The 17,842-nt window shown below is 45.4% G+C and overlaps 1 protein-coding gene across 1 annotated transcript in view; it reads right to left on the bottom strand.

Annotated features, from left to right (window-relative positions):
- The window catches only part of sntb1 (syntrophin, basic 1), a 111,087-nt gene that overhangs the window by 20,416 nt on the left and 72,829 nt on the right, over positions 1-17,842 (bottom strand). Inside the window, exons 3-4 of the mRNA XM_059973075.1 lie at positions 10,311-10,533; positions 6,921-7,128 (exon numbers count right to left, since the gene is read on the bottom strand). Coding sequence (XP_059829058.1) covers positions 6,921-7,128; positions 10,311-10,533 — 431 coding nt within the window. The remainder of the gene's footprint in view (positions 1-6,920; positions 7,129-10,310; positions 10,534-17,842) is intronic.

Genomic DNA, 17,842 nt, shown 5'->3' with positions numbered 1-17,842 from the left:
CATTCCGGAGCAAACAACCCAAGTTTGTCAAACCTCTCCGTAAAGCACATGCCCTCTAATCCAGACAGCATCCTGGTAATCAGGAGGTCACTCTGCTGAATTCAGCACATTTAAATTAGGGCATTGCAGATTTTGTAATGCAAGACAGGGAAATGAGTGCTTGAGGAAACCTCATGTCTGGTCTACTTGTCAGTACATTGTGCACCCCCCCCCCCCCCGCCCCCCACCGTCTCTCACAAGACTGCAACTCTGACTGTCATGTCCAAGCTAACTTTCTTCATCCACAACAGACTGACAAGGTGGAATGGCTTTGGTATAAATAGAAGATGGCACAGTGCTTCTGTCAGCCTCAGACAGCAACCGCCTGGAATGAAGGAAGGGTTTCTGTGTTGGTTTCTAAACTGGTAAAAATAACATTTCTAGAAGTAATTTTCAGATGTATTGATTATTATTGGTTTATTATTGTCACCGAGATACAGTAAAAAACTTTGTGCTCTTTAGGTAGATCATTCTGTACGTCGAGATAGTAAAAAGGAAACAGAAAGCAGAATACTGTGTGCTTCAGGAAGACTGGGAGATCAAGAATTCATCTTCAGTGTATGAGAGGTCTGATAACTGTGGGATAGAAGATATCCTTGAGTCTGGTGGCACATGCTTTTAAGCTTATGCATCTTCTGCCACACCAGTGAGAAAAAAGTAAAAGTTTATGGAGAATTAAAGAGACACTACATGATCATACAATGCAGTAGGCCAGTTCCTATGCCAATTCTTTTAAAGAGTTGTGTTTAGCATATTGGTTCAAGTATTTACGGTGATGATTGCCATCCACTAAACATGGAGGCTAGTGAAAGTCTGCAGGGGTCGGTGTTGGACTGCTCCTTTTCATGTTATACGTCAATGATTTGGATGTTGGAATTGATGGCTTTGTGGCCAGGTTTGTGGACGATACAAAGAAAGTTGGAGGGACAGGGGGTGTTGAGGGAGCAGGGAGCTTGCAGAAGGACTTAAGACAGATTAGAGAATGGGCAAAGGGGTGGCAGATGGAATACAGAATAAGGAAATGTATGGTTGTGGTGAACTACATATACCTGTCTGGACACGCCCCCCCGCTGGCTCCTCCCACTGACCGTGGCCCCTCCCACGGACCCCGGTATAAAGGCGATTGGGGCCTGAGCCCCAGCCTCAGTCTCCAGGATGTAGTGTGGTGGTCACTTGCTGCTTGTTCTTTCTTCCAGTCAATAAAAGCCGATATCTCGCCTCACGTCTCAGAGATATTGATGGTGCATCAATGGTCATGCACTTTGGTGAAAGGAATAGGCTATTTTTTAAATGGGGAGTAAATTGGAAGTTCTTGTGTGGCATTTAGTAAAGTTTAACTTGAAGATTGATTTGATGGTAAGGAAACAAATTGCAATGTTAGCTTTCATTTCATTTCCCTCGGGATCAATAATGTCTGTCTGTCAAGAGGATTAAAATATAAAAGGAAGGATACTGTATAATGCTGAGTCTTTATAAGGCATTGGTCAGACCACACAGAGCATTGGGAGCAATTTAGGGGCCCCATATCTAAGTATGTGTTTATACTGGAGAGGATCCAGAGGAGGCTTACAAGAATGATCCTGGAATGAAAGGGTTAATGTACTAAGAGCATTTAATGGCTCTGGAGCTTTGAAGAATGAGAGTGGGTATCACTGAAACCTATCAAATATCGCAAGGCCTAGATAAAGTGGACGCGGAGAGGATGTTTCCTATAGTGGGGATGTCTAAGTCCAGAGGGCAAGCATCAGACTACAGGGACGTCCCTTTAGAACAGAGGTGGGGGGCTTTCTTCAGCCAGAAGATTGTGAATCTATGGCATTCACTGCCACAGACAGCTGTGAAAGCTGTCAGTGGGTACATTTAAATCAGATGCTGATAGGTTCTTGTTTGGTAAGGCCATCAACCTTGACAAGGAGAAGATAGGAGAATGGGGTTGAGAGGAATAAATCAGCCATGGTTTAATGACAGAGCAGACTCAAGGGGCTGACTGGATCAATTCAGCTCCTATACCCTTGGTCTTATGGTTATTGCTCTGCCTTGATAAGCAGACTTACAGCCCAATCCAACTTTGAGTCAGAATCATACAAGACAGAACCAGGCCATTTGGCCCAGCTGTTCCATGCTGACCAAGATGACTGTGAACCACATCCGTTTTCATTAGAAGTGAAAGGAAAAAGGCAGTCAAGCCAATGTGAACTGCTGGAAAGCATGTACATCAGCAGTTTGCAGGGCACTGGCCTATCAAAAAAAAAGAGGAATTAACTTGGTTTTGTTTCTAAAATTCTATTCAAAACCAGCTACAAAAAGCAGAACTGTTTTGCTTTATTTTTAAATGTAGAATTTGTTTGACATTACAAAAGCCCTTGGCTCTGGCAGTCAAGAGGTTTCTGTCCGCTGTCAGATATTCACTGTTGTCTGCATTGCGAAAGCAGGCCAATCAACAGGTCCACAGTCTCACAGCACATTCAGGAATTTGCTAAATCGGAGGTGTGCAGAGATATTTAAAGAGGAGGTAGATAAATTATTGAAAAAATATCAAGGGATTGAGGGTTTATGGGGTATTGGCATGGAGAAGGTCAGGCATCATCATGCTGATTGGCGGGGCAGGCTGAATAGTTAATGCTACTTCTATTTTCACAAGGCTGAATCATCGACCAACATTTCTCAATCTTTCTCACTGCAACGCTGCACATCACCTCCAGCAAGCTTTGATTAGGATGCACTTGCAGTATCATTCATTATAGGAAGGATGTGGAGGCTTTGGAGAGGGTGCAGAAGGGATGCACCGGGATGCTGCCTGGATCGGAGAGGGTTAACTGCAAAGAACATTGGACAAACATGCATTGTTTTTTTTCTGTGCACCGAGTTTCAGAACGTGAGGGAACACTGATAAAGCTTTATAAATTATGATAGGGTAGACAGTCAGAATCTTTACCCCACAGCAGAAATGTTGAACGCTAGAGTTTATAGCTTTGAAGTTTGAGGAAGAAAAAGGGCAAGTTTTAAGATCCTCCCCCCCCCCCACCCCCTCCAGCGTGGAACAGCCTGGTGGAGGTGGTGGAAACAGACATGACAGCAGTGTTTAAGGACATTTAGACATGTACGTGAACAGGCGGGGAATAGAGGGATACGGCCCGTGTGCAGGCAAGTGGGATTAGTTCAAAGTAACATCACGTTGTGAGCCGAAGAATCTGTCATTGTGCTGTTCCGTGTTCTTTGGTAATTTCACATGGGAGACCAGCTGGTCCGCAGAGCCGAGCCAAACCACACTCTGACCTACAGCAGCTCCACTCCCAGACCAGGGCCATTCCAACCTTGACCATCGAGCTGCAAGTACAGAGTGCGCTAGAGAATGAATGTTTGAAGGTCATTGTTGACTCATCCACCAAGGGCATGACAGAATGGGCTCTCACTTCCACGAGAAGAATGTCTCTGTCGAACTGACTCAGCTGAACGGCAGTGCCCTCTAACACTCTTCAGTACCCGAGTGTGAAGCAGAGTGAAATGATTGTTACTCTGGATCATAGGCAGCAGAAAAAACACAAAAATAAATATAACACCAATCCTATAGAACACAGTGCACAAGTAACCAGGTATGGCCATATATTCAAAGATTAGCCAATGTACATAGACTGATTGTATGTACATACAATGACACCAACTACAGGAGCCTCTGCAAACGAGGTGACTCTGACAGGAAACGATAAAGTGATAACGTGACTCTTGGCAAGAGAAACTCTCCTAGGCAGCAGCAGGGCATAGGAAATCAAAGTAAGACAGTAACTGTGACAGAGGGGTGGGGTGGACTGAACTGAAAGCATAAAGTGGCAGTGCATGGTGGAGTGGGCGAGGGTGCGGAGAGTAGTTGGTGATGTGGGTGTGGTGCTGTTGGTCAGCCAGCCAGCTAGGGGCAAGTAATTGTTTTTGAATCTAGTGGTTCTGACATGGACAGCTTCTGTATTCTGCTGCCTCCACCGGGTAGACCACACACTCGAGTCCTACGGGGCTTTCCTGCAACAGATGGTCGATTCCAAGCTTCATCTTGACAAGACATTATCAAGCTGGAGGGAGGAAAAGATTTGATGGCTGTCTCAGTCTCCTTCAGAAAGAGCAACAATCCCAATGAACCGATGGATCACCGGTCATTCTCAGAACCCAGAAACTGGAGAACAGGTTGTCTGCTGACCAAGAAAAAAACAGGTTCTATTTAAACTCAGCAGTAAAAGCAGAATTGTGGACACCAAGCACTCATAGCCTTTGTGCCCCTATTTATCACCCTCCAGCTCCCGTCTCCAACTTCACCCTCTCCCCATTTGTCCTTTTTTTAAAGAAACTGCCATCCATCACCCACTTGCCGCTGTTTCTCAATTCCACCCCCTCTGCCTCCCCTACCTGGCTCTATCTGCCCATTACTCCTTCGCCCCTCCTTAATCCACCTATCACCTACTGATCCCTGCCTCACCACTGCCCCTTTCCTCTTTACACTGACCATCTCCCCACTACACTCAGTTCTCAATACTGGGGGAATTGACCAGTTTCCCTTCCCTCATTTTTCCAGCAGACTTATTAAAAGTAGAACTGCTTCATCCCTTCAAACCTGGATCTTCCCAAATAATCTCTTGTTCACACTAAATGAGCAGAATGCAATGTTCTTAACTAGCTTGAAAAATATATGATCTGTGTTGACATTCTTTGCCTTTGCCCCCAGGTTCAGAGTTGACGATGCTGCCTGCTGAACTTCAGCTGGCCTGTGCCACGGCACCTCATTGTTACTGTGGACCAATCAGCAGGAGCCGGATGCACTGGATTTTAATGCACCATGAGGGCGAGAGCGTCACTGCTGCTGTCTCACTGCTCCAGGTTCAACCCTGAACACCTTTGGGTGAAGTTTGCAAGTTCTCCCGGTGACTGGACGGTTTCTGCCAGATACTCTGATTTCCACCCAAACCTGGTTTGTTAATTGACCACTGTAAGCTACCCCAAGCCTGATGCCCTTGCAGATGGGGCTTGGGGAAGAGGGTGGTGAGTATAGACAGAACAGTGGCTGACTGGCAGGAGACAAAGAATAGGAACAAAGGAGACCATTATGGTTTGGCTGCCGGTGACTAGTGGTATTCAGCAGGGTTCAGTGCTGGGCCCACTTCTCTTCATGTTGTATGTTAACGATCTGGACGATGGAACTGATGGTCTTGCAGTCAAGATTGTGGAATTTACAGCAATAAGTGGCGGGGCAGATAATGTTGAGAAAGCAGGGAGTTTGCAGAAGGAGTTGGATGGATTTGGAGGCTGGGCAGAGGGAATACTATGTAGTGTTGCATACAGCCATACACTTTGGTGGAAGGAATAAAGGCATCGACTACTTTCTACAAAGGGAGCAAATTCAGAAGTCAGAAGAACAAAGGGAGTCCTCGTGCAGGATTCCTTAAAGGTTAAATCAAGACGTACAAACAAGCTGGATAAACTCAACATCTAGTGTACTTTGTGTTCCTTAAAGGTCAACTTGCAGGTTGATTCAGTAGTGAGGAAGGCAAATGTAATGTTAGCATTCATTTTGAGAGGACTAGAATATAAAAGCAAGGATGTAATGCTGAGGCTTTACAAGGCACTGGTCAGACCACACTTGGCATACAGTGAGAAATTCTGAGCCTCTCCTCTCGGAAAGAAGATGCTGGCATCGGTGGGGGTCCCGAGGAGTTTCACGAAAACGATCCCGGCAATGAACGGGGTAACGTTTGAAGAATGTTTTATGGCTCCGGGCCTGTACTTGCGAGAGTTTAGAAGAACTGAAACCTATCGAATATTCAAAGGCCTAGATAGAGTGGAGGTGGAGAGCAGTCTAGGACCAGAGGGCACAATCTCAGAATACAAGGATGTCCCTTTAGAACAATGAGGAGGAGGAACTTCTTTAGCCAGAGGGTGGTGAATCTGTGGAATTCATTGCCACAGATGGCCATGGAGGCCATGTCATTAGGTATATCTAAAGCAGGGCTTGATATGTTGATGATTAGTAAGCTTGGCAAAGGTTACGGGGAGAAGGCAGAAGAATGGGGATAGGGGTATTAATAAATCAGCCATGATGGCTGATTCTATTGTATTTGGTTGTATCTGTGGGTGCCTGCAAGAAAATGAATTTCAGGGTAGACACATATTGCATGTACTTTGATAATAAATTTACTTTGAACTTTATAAGCCACTTGCTCCATTGTTGTTGGAAGACCACTGTCCACTGACTCAATGGGCCAAATTGCCTAACACTGCTTCTACGATTTTCAGTCTTACGTGAAGTGAGCTGCCAGAGGAAGTGGTTGAGACAGGTCCAGCAATATTTAAGCAGCACTGGAATGCTGGAGCAGAGGGGTATGTGGCCCAAATGCAGGAAATTGGGAGCAGCTGGGTGTGCACTGTGGTCAGCATGGAGTGGTTGGGCTGAACGGTCTGTGTCTATGCTTTACTGCTATGTGATTCTAAGTGTTAATAAGCATAAGACACACCATCTTACGGGGTAATAAGTAAACTGATGGAAATGCTCCATGATCCATCACAGGGTTGATGGACTGAATAGCCTCCAATGCAGCAATGAAAATATAAAAAAATGTAATCAGACACCACCTTCAAACCTTCCTGTTATCTGAGAAATATATTGGACAAAACCTGCTAGGTGATGAACGAGGGGAAACTTTATAAAGCACTTTTACAGCTCGTAACATAATCCGGCAATCTCTGTGCACAGTGATTATTATACAGGAAGCAGCTGACGGGGCAGAGACTGTAACCTCCAACATTTTCACACTGTCCTGCCATTGTCTGAACAGGATCTTCACTTCCCCAAGCCCCGCAGCAAAACATCCCAATGATCAAACAACAATTGCTCGTGGCCTTACCTTTTCCGCAAGCCAGCCCATGTGCCAAACCTCTCGGCAGCCAGCTATCCCCGTTCTGCCAAGTTGATCTTTGACCTCTGCTATGGCCTTGGATGTCAGGCTATTGACGTTGGCCTGAACGGTATTGAACCAGGCTTGGGCTGTCGGGGCATCTTTGCACCTCAGCACCACGGTGTGCTTGCAGTCGGGTGAATGCAATTCAAACTGCCTAAGGAAAGCAAAATAGTGTCATTTTTGGACATCTGATTATGTTCAACCTCCCACTGCAGAAGGAAGGAAGGAACTCTAGATGCAGCATTTAGAGTTTGTGTGATAAGGTTCTCCACACTCCCATCATCTTTCTCTAGACTTGTGATCCTTTACGTCAAACAAACTGCTTCCTAGTTGGTGGGTGACTTTAAGGGGAATGGCAGGCAAGATGTTCTGCTGACCTTCTCGGAGGTACAGATGTCGTTGGGAAGCTTTTACCTTTACGTGGTACAGGCATGGCTAGCATTTACAGTTCATCCCTCACGGCCCTTTAGAGTGTGGTGGTGATGTGCTATGGAGTTATACAGCATATTCAGGCCACAGACCATCAACCACCCATTGGTACCAATCCTACGTTAATTCCATTACTTATTTCCTCCACACTCCCATCAACTTCTCCCCATATCCCACCGTTCAACAACACATGGCAAGTTACAGCAGCCGATTAACCTACCAGAGCTGGGAAGCGGTTGGAACTGGAACAACTTGATGAAACGCACACGGTCACAGGGAGACGATGCAAACCCATAGAGCTAGTGCTACAAACCCAGGTCTTAGGAGCCGTGGCTTCACCAACTGTGCCACTATTTCCAAGCTGCCTTCTTGAACCTCTGTAGTTCGAGTGAAGATGCTCCCACAGTGCCATGACTTGACCTGGTGATATATACCGTATGCTATGCAAACCTGACAGGAAACCTGCAGGTGGGCTGTGTTCTTCTGCAGGATGTGGCAGAGCTGTGGCAGCATTGCCAGCGAGACAGCCCGTGATGCCACACGAGGAAGTGGGTATCTCACCCTCGGGCTCTGCAGTTTACAGGCAGCAGGGCTACCTCCACTCACAGATCAATTGCCGTGCCCCCAGTGAACTATGAAACCAAGGGTCCCGTGGCATTGTTCTAAGCAGCGTGTGTCCTCCCCTTTGTCCTGACTTGTAATTATCCCAATTAGTAAAGCCATGTGGGCAAATTGGAGCCACAATTTCTACCTCACAAATACACTGTATTGAAGTCAGAGTCCAGTTTGCTGCCAACTGCATGAAGCCTGAGCCCCCGGAATGAAATGCAAGCCCTCCATCAGTGGGGTATCAGCCTAGATGTCATGCACAAGCCATCAGACTGGGATGTGAACCAGCAACTCTTCGTTAAGTCTGCAGTGTTTCCCAGCCTGGGGTCCGTTAATGATAAGGCTCCATGGCATTAAAAAAAAAAGTTGTGTATCCCCAGTTTAAAGGCAAAGAGTGCTCGCCGACTCTCCTTCACTCTGGTTAACTACAACTTCATGTTAATAATGTTCTTACACCAGCAGTCATTCCACTCTCCAGTTTGGGCCGAAACATGGGCAGGAGATCAGCAGTTCTGGTACAGAAATGCACATTCAGAGAACACTTGAGAGGAGATGGCTGATCAGCCGAATGATCCAGCACCTTCTGGCTTTATTGCAAATGTGGAAAGCCTTTTTGGTTCTGGAAGGTTGTACTTGTGCACAAGCAGTACCTCTGTGGTATTGGTGGTATTTCTGGAGAGGCATGTTCTAAAACATACAAATGTTGGTGCGTCTTCGTGAAATATCAAATAGTTGTACTGGAAACCAAAGCTTCCTGACAAGTTTACATGAGCTGTACTACAAATGAGTGATACTGTCAGAGTGAGTGATGCAGACACAAGAGACCACAGACGTTGGAAACTGGAGCAACGTAAAGGATCTTCGAGGAACTTGGTGGGGCAGGCAGCATCTACGGGGGGGGGGGAACGGATTGGTGATGTGTTGTGACAAAAGCCTTAGATTGAGGGAAGACAGCCAGTATAGAGGGCTGGAGGAAAGGGGCGGAGCAAAAGCTGGCAGGTGATAGGTGGATCCAGGTGAGGAGGGACAGAGAGAGGAATGGGAAGGGCGACAGAAGCTGGGAGGTGATAGGTGGAGGTGACAAAGGGCTAAAGATGCTAGAGCAATGAAATCAGGGCGAGGCACAATAAAGGGAACAGGCAAACAGAAGAAAAGGGTGCAGGTGGGGCTCAGTAGGGAAGAAGTGATAGTGCAAGTGGTTATAAAAAGCAGCAGCAAGAGGAAATGAGAAAAGACAGCGGGTAGAGAGAGCAAGGGGAGAGGAGGAAGGAAAGTGGGAAGAGAGGAGCAGGAGCAAGAGGGAGAAAAGGGATACAGATAGTGAGGGGAGAGAAAGCAAGCAGGAGAAAGGATGAAGACAGCAAGTTAGGGGAGAGGAGAGAGAGGATGGAGGGAGAGTGCGAGTGGAAGGGGGAGAATGAGATGTGACAGAACTCACAAGAGGGATGCAGAAGATATAATAATGAAGAGATGGAAGTGGTTTCAGAATCAAGATCAGGTTTTTTTCATCACTGTCGTGAAATTGTTGTTTTACAAGTTACAGTAATAAACAAACAGCGCGAAAGGAAGACAAAATAGTGAGGGAATGCTGATGGACCATGGAAATCTGGTAATGGAGGGAAATTGTTCCTAAAACATGAAGTGTGCCTAGTCAGGCTCCTGAACCTCTGCCCTGGTGGTGGTAAAGAAACGATGGCATGTTTGGATGGTGTGGACCCTCAGTCATGGATACCATTTCTTGAGGCATTGCCTTCTGAAGATGTCCTCAGTGGTGGAGATATTAGTTTCCAGGAAGGAATTGGCTGAGTGTGCAACCCTTTGCAGCTTTTTCCAACTCTGTGCAGCGGCCCCTCCATACCAGTGATGCAACCGGTTAGAATACTCCCCACCATACAGCTGTAGAAATTTGATATTTGGTGACATACAAAATTTCCTCAAACTCCTATTGAAATATAGCTGCTGGCACGCCTTCTTCGTGATTGCACCAACACGTTGAGTGCAGAATAGACCTTCTGAAATGTTGAGAGAGGAGGCGGAGACGTGGTCTAACGTCTCCACTGTAATGGAGGGTTTATGAGTTTTCGGTTCTACTTCACTGTTCCTTATGTTGTCATAACTCGTGGTGACCCAGAGCTCTTTCAATGGAATTAACGAAAGCACAGTCTCAACGCTTTGCTGTTAACAGAAGTACATTTGCTCATTGATCATTTGACAATACTTAAGCCTCACCTCAGCCAGTTTAGAATTAGACTACTCGTAAATATAAAGACAATTAGACAGTGGGAAGAGGGGAATTACCTGTTCTCTGGGTCTGGGACAGTGAGGCTTCGGGTAACGTAACACATCTTCAGCGGGATACTCTTGTCCTTGGACTCGATGCGCAAAGAGAAGGTAGGTGTGGAGGGAGACTCTGAGGCAGCTGAGCCAAGTCTGGGCGACTCTGGAGGGAGGGTTTCCCATCCAATTTCAGAGACTGGCGAGGTCTTCCGAATGTACGGTGTGGCTTCCCTCATGTACTTCACTGCAAAGACAAAAAGACAACAATGGGTGTGAGAACAGATAGTCAGATTTGTAGCAGGTCAGTACTGGGGAGGAGTTAGGTTGATGAATCTCTAGGGCTGGATGAGATTTAACCCAGGATGTTTTGGGAAGCAAGGGAGGAGATACAATAGCTGGTGCCTAACCAAGATCTTTGCGCCAGTGTTGGCCACAGTTGAGAAGACTAGAGGATAGCTAATCCTGTACCCTTATCTAAAGACAGCAGAAATAAGCCCAGTGGTCTGATCAGGGATCATCAGTATGGTTTTGTATAGGGAAATCATGAGTGAGTTTTCTGAGGTGGTAGCTAAAACAGATGAAGCAAAGTTTGTATATGCTGTCTATGTGGAGTTTAGCAAGGTATTTGACAAGGTCTTGCATAGTAGTTAGTCCAGAAAGTTAAGACACATGTGATTCAGAACAAGCAAATTAAATCCAAAATTGGCTTGGTGATAAGGAGCAGGGAAGAGTGATGGGAAGGTTCCTTTGTGATTGGAGGACTATGACTAACGATATACCACAGCAATGGATGCTGGGGCCACTTGTTGTTTGTGATAATATATTAACAACTTGGCTGTTAATGTAAGAGGTAAGTTTAGTAAATTTTATTGATGACACAAAGTTGGTGTTATTGATCATGAGGAAGGTTGTCTAAAGCTAATAAATACAAGAGATTCTGCAGATGCTGGAAATACGGAGCAAGACTGATGAAAATGTCTCCACCCGAAACATTGGCTATTTATTCCCTCCACAGAGCCCTGACCTGCACGGTTCCTCCAACATTTTGTGTCTTGCCAAGATCTACAGCAGGAAAGAGATCTGAAAGTTGGGCAGGACTTTGGCAGGTGGAATTTCATCCTGACTAGTGCAAGGTGATGCATTTTGGGGGTAGGAGGTGTACAGTAAACGATAGAGTTAAGGAATGCTGATGAACATAGGCACCTGGAGTTCATTGAAGGTGGCAGTAAGGGTGGAGGGTACTGAAAAGAGCACATGGCATGCTTACCTTTGTACAAGTGGCAGAGAACATAAAAGTTGGGACATTATGTTGTGACTTTACAAAACATTGTAACAAGGATGTGGTTGTGCCGGAAAGAGAGCAGATGAGATTTGCCTGGATTGGAGGACTTCAGTTATGAGGGGAGAATGGATAGCTTGAGCTTGTTTTCCCTGGAGCATAGGAGGTTAAGGGGTGACCTGGTAGACATGTATCACATTTTCAGCAGCGCAGATTGGGTTGACAGCCAGAATCATTTTCCACAGTACAGTTATTAAAAACAAGAGGGCATAAGTTTAAGGTGAGGAGTATTAGAAGGGGATTTCAAGGTAGGTGTAATTTTTGTTTTATTATGAAGAGTGAATGATATCTGCTGTGTGCTGCCAGAGGTGGTGGTGGAATCACAACATTTAATTGGCATTTGGATAAAGACTTAATTCATTTATTGAGATACAGCACTGTAGGCCCTTCCAGCCATGACACCCAGCAATCCTCTGACTTAATCCCAGCCCAATCATGGGACAATTTACAAAGACCAATGCTGATGATCTTTGGATTGTGGGTGGAAACCCACAACCACAGGGCAAGCAATTGCCTCTCCCAGGCAATGGCAGGAAATGAACCTGGGACGCCTGTACCGTAAAGCATTGTGCTAACCACTACGCTACTGTGCTGCCCTATGGCACTTAAAGTGGCGTGGCATGGAGGGTAGAGTCGAAGCGTGGAGAAATGTGATTGGTGAAGGTTGACGTGGTCACGGTAGACTGAAGCGCCATTTCTGTATTGTGGGACTCAGCTGCTTTGTAAAAGGAGGTGCATGCGGACAGAGAGGGGAGACCTGAAGAGCTTAGGCACAACATTCAAGCGTGGAATTATTAAAATTGGGTCCATTCAGGAGATCGGCATTGGAGGACTGCAGACATCCGGTAGAGTTAGGTCAGAAAACAGAAGCAAGAGGGGTGGTAGCCCACTCACTCCCCAAAGCCTATTTGTACACACATGACTGATCTGCCCAGCCCTCACACCTCTTGTGCACCCGCAGGTCCAAATTTCCATTTACTGTATCTGGTCACTGGAGGGATGAAGCTCGGACACCAGAGGGCAGATGAGAAGTGGAGTGTGCTGATGGGCCAGGCAGTGGGATCACGCCATCAGTTCTCTGTCATATACTGACTGGGATAACCCACGGCACTCCTTCATGGCAGGAAACGGTAAAACAACTCTCACTTATAGAGCACCCTTACCACAGCCAAACATCCCACGGCGCCTCACAATACCTGCACCTCCATCCAATAGACTAGCCTCCTTCCATGGGAGACAAAGGAAATGTGTGGATTTCTGTAGAGTAATGGATGCCTGGAACGGGAGGTGGTGGAAGCAGACAAGAGAGTGACGATTAAGTGGCATTTTGATGGGCACATGAACAGAGGGGTGTGGATCATGTGCAGGCAAATGGGATTAGTTTAAACTGACACCATATTCACTACAGACAATAAGGGACGAGAGAGCTGTTCCTGTTCCTATTTTAAGTTTAATCCAGGGCTCTGTAGTGTAGGGTTTGAGGATCATCCTGGAGCCGGGGGGAGGGAGGGGGGTGGTGGGGGTAGAAGAGGCTTTGGGAGAAAATTCCAGAGCTCATCCAGTGGCTGAGATGAGAGTTACCGATGAGAGAGTGACATTGGATGACGGGGGAGGGTTGTACAGATGGAGGAGATTATGCTCCATTTGCTGTACATTCCCCTCAATGTGATTTAAAAAGGCAAAAAAAAAGATAAGGGTGTTTATTCAACTTCTAATGGCCGGAAACCAGCATGGAATATGTTCATTTCACTGAGGCACTGAAAGTCAGTCTTTTTATCGCCAACTGATGTCTGCTCTGTCAGTGAACTGTATCAGTACGAGACTGTGTGTGAGGTCTGCCTTTGAAAGCTTGGTCTGGGGCTGCTGGGCACAGGAAGACTCCCAGAGCCAGGCCTGTTGGAGCCGGCGACCGATCAAAGCTGGCAGATCACATATCGTGGCACCGATTTAGCCGTCCCATCTTCATTCCCACCCCATTGTCGATTCTGGCAGAGATCCATTTACCACCCCCCCCCCCCCCCCCGTGATTCAACACTGAGTAGAGGTTCCCGTTAATATAATAACAAATCTTGCTCTGGAGAACTTGTTACCTTCCCTTCCCCAAATTATCTGGGCACAAAATGCCCGTTAAAGTTCTCGATTCTTCAGGATAACCTTTGTGCTTTGGCGTTCTGTTAAAACTGAAACTCAGAGAGCTTACATTGTGACCTTGGTCATGGAAATGATTCAGGTAGCTTTAAAGTTCTCCTTTCCTTATTTCTGGCTCACAGCCAAACTACTAAAAGATTACAATTCACCATACACATGATAACACGCAGGTTGTCTGAATGTGTTACGTATCGCATTGCAAAGCAGTAACTGTCCAAGCTCTGCCCCACAACACACTCTCCTGTTCTGTGTAACTTTTCTTTCATCCTTTCTGCCTCCCCCACCCCAGAAATGTCCTGGAAAAGAAAACAACGTTTCTTCAATTCTATCAAAACTTTCATGCACGTATTGCAGTTTCCTAAGACTGACACAGACCCTGAGAAAATGCACCGTGCAGTCATTTATCACTTCTCTCTCTCTCTCTCTCTCCCTCCTTCCACCAGTCCCCTGAAGAGTACAGCACAGAGTGTACTTCTGTAGTTTCAGGAGTGTCCACAGGAGAGATACGAGTGACTTAGATCAGTGGCAAATATCGAAGTACACTCGTGAGCCAGCCCCGGTCAGGATTGAGCACAACACGTTGCAGTATTTCTATGTAAATCACTGGACCCCCTGCAGTTTGCTTACTGAGCAGAAATTGCATTTGAGGATGCCATTATCTTCCTGCATCAATGGGCTTTGACGAGATAGGCAGCACTGTAAGTATATTGTTCTCTGATTTCTCCAGAGCTTTTAACACCATACAACCTGCTTTACTAGGGAAGAAGCTACGGAGATGCAGGTGGATGCTCCACTAGTGTCCTGGATTACAGACTACCTGTCCAGACGGCACAGTATGTCAGATTGCAGAGCTGTGTATCAGACACTGTGGTTAGCACCACAGGGGACTGTCCAGTCCCCCTTCCTGTTCACTACCTACACTTCAGACCTCAGATACAACTCGGAGTCCCGCCACCTGCGGAAGTTTCCAGATGATTCGGCAGTTGTGGGCTGTATCAGCTGGGGTCGAGGTCAAGCACGGAAGAGTGGTGGACAACTTTGTTGAGTGGGGTGGGCTGAATCACCTGCAGCTCAACATCACTAAGACAAAGGTGATGGACTTCAGGAAGGTGAAAACACCCCATATTCCCATCTCCATCAAGGGAACAGATTTACAAGCTTCAGTGGCTGAGATGGGAGAGACTGCGCAAACAACTGTTGCCCGGGTGCTTCACCAGTTGCAGCTTTATGGGAGAGTGGCAAAGAGAAAGCCACTGATGAAAAAACTCAACTGAAATTTCAGCAGAGTTTGCCAGAAGACGAGTGGAAGATTCTGAAGTCAGCTGGAAGGAGGTTCTATGGTCTGATGAACCCAAAATTGAGTTGTTTAGCCATCAGACTAAACATTATGTTTTGTGTAAGCCAAACACTGCATATCAAAAACTCACCATCCCTACCTAGAAGCATGGTGGTGTCTGCATCGTGCTGTGGGGGTGCTTCATTGCAGCAGGCCTTGGAAGGCTTGTGAAGGTAGAGGGTAAAATGAATGTAGCAAAATACAGGGAAATCCTGGAGGAAAACCTGATGTAATCTGCAAGAGAACTGTGACTTGGGAGAAGATTTGTTTTCCAGCAAGACAAGCATAAAGCTACGCAGGAATGGCTTATAAACAAAGTTAATGTCCTGGAGTGGTCAAGTCAGAATCTGGACCTCAATCAAATTGAGAATTTGTGGCTGGCCTTGAGAAGGCTGTTTACTCACAATCCCCATGCAATCTGACAGAGCTTGAGCAGTTTTGTAAAGAAGAATTGGGAAAAATTGCAGTGTCCAGATGTGTAAAGCTGATAGAGACCTATCCACACAGACTCAAGGCTGTAACTGTTGCCACAGGTGCATCTACTAAATACTGACTTGAAGGGGGTGAGCAATTATGCAGTCAATTATTTTACGTTTAATAATTATAATAAATGTAGTCCAATTTGTAGAAATTTGTTCTCACTTGACACGAAAGAGTCTTTTATGTTGAACAGCATTAAAAAAGCCAAATTAAATCCACTGTGATACAATGTTGTAAAGCAATGAAACATGAAAACCTCCAGGGAAGGGGTTGAATAATTTTTATAGGCACTGTGTATAATGTATGTGCTCAAGAAAGAACTAGGACAATACTGTATATGCAGTATAGCACATAACTATATAAACATCCAAGAGCAGAGTAAATTTTAAATTGTTCCATTCAGGTCAAAAGATTTAATCACTGTGGAGTCTTGCCTACTCTTGTGGGATAATGTCTTTCCTGATGAGGGGGAGTCACTCTGCTTAGCAGCTGAGACTTGTGGCTATGAAACAAATAATATTAAGTTCTGGGGCCTCCTCCATTGTGGTTCTTGGAGTTGACTTCAGGACTGCAGTAAAGGGATCTTACAGCTCTGGTCACCGTTCTTCTGGATGTGCTCAGATCATAATGTGAGGACAGTGTCTGATGTCACGCTGCTTTAGCGATTGCCATTTCTTCCTGAGCTGTAGTAACAAGTTCAAGGGGTAGAGCACAGTAGCTAGATTTGGGAGGAACCTGATGCAGTGATTGACAGGTCCTAATAAGTACTGTAACTCTATACACTATCTAGCTATCTGTTGTGTCAGTGAGCAAACCAAGTAGTATTTTAACTGCCAATGAGAAGCAAATGCTAATTTTATTGAACGCATCGAATTTAAAGGCACACAGTTTGCATAGAAGTTTTATTGCTCCAGCCAAACCAGCCAAAATGAGCTTTGCTGATATCGTGGAAGTACTGCAGGAACATTTGAGACCAAAATCATTACTGATTGCAGAACGCTTTAGGTTTCATAAGTGGAATCAAAAGGAAGGGCAATTCATTTCAGTGAATGTGGGTGAATTGAAGTAATCGTCTAAGCATCATCAGTTCAACGATGGGCTTAGTAGTACACTGAGAAATCACTTAGTTTGTGGATGCATTCAAAAATAGCTAACTGAAGCACAACTAACATTTAGAAGAGCAGTTGAAATAGAAGTATCTATGGAAACAGTAGACAGAGACATAATTGAGTTGTAGTCTGGAACGAAAATGAGCATGAACCATCTAGACAGAGGCCTGCCTGGCCAAACAAATTATGTTACTGTTATGGCAGGAGCTCACATACAACAGACCAATACAGAGAGCAAGTCAGGCAGACAAAAATAAATGGACTACACAGGGAAGTGGAAGAAGATAAAGCCTCCAGTTGCAGTTTTAAAAAGAACACTAATCAGCATGCTGTTAATGTAAAACTGAAAATGATGGGAGTGACTGACACAGGACTGAATAGCCTTGAGATTCACAATGTGAAAACAATAGACAAGCCATATGGCTTACACCAGAAGAGAATGGCAAATTAATTAAAAGATCGGCTGTTTCAGTCATTCCACAAAATGAGCTTGAATGGCATTTCAAAAGAAACTGAATTGAAGATTGCAGATACCCAACTAAGAACTTGTACTGGAGAAAAGATCATTCCTATGGAAATGACATTTATAACAGTGAAATATAACAATCAACAAACCATATTGAACTTGTATATAGTAAAAGCAGGAGGTTCAGCATTGTGGGGCCGCGAGTAGCTGAAGCTGGATTGAAATTCATCCACCATTTGCATGCCACATCACCTGCGAGAGAGTCAACTGAAAGCAACTTAAGAAAGGTACAGGATGATGCCACAGTGGAGTTCAGGGATGGCACTGGAAAACTCAAGCAATATATTTTACAATATCACGCAACTGACGCTAGTTAGAAACTGTTTGGCAATTCTCTCCTGTCCCATTTAAGCAGAATGGTGTCCCAAATAAATAAAGGGAATCCCAACTATTTTCTGGATTCGTTTTTGTTCTTTAAGAGTTTTCCCCGATAAATGGCTACCCTGATTAATCGATGGCCCAATTAATCGGAATCCATTGTACCTGTAAATGTCCGCGGCAAGTAAAGTTGATCCTAGGTACCCGAGACAGAAACAGAGCTGACACTTTAAGTTTGAGACCCTTCATTAGAATGGGGACACAAGGAAGAGCAGACATTGGAATCTGAAGCAACAA

Source organism: Hypanus sabinus, chromosome 1 (genome assembly GCF_030144855.1).
Source record: "Hypanus sabinus isolate sHypSab1 chromosome 1, sHypSab1.hap1, whole genome shotgun sequence".
NCBI classification, from domain to species: Eukaryota; Metazoa; Chordata; class Chondrichthyes; order Myliobatiformes; family Dasyatidae; genus Hypanus; species Hypanus sabinus.
Note: the sequence above shows the minus strand (reverse complement) of the source record. Positions and strands in the feature narration are given on the sequence as shown.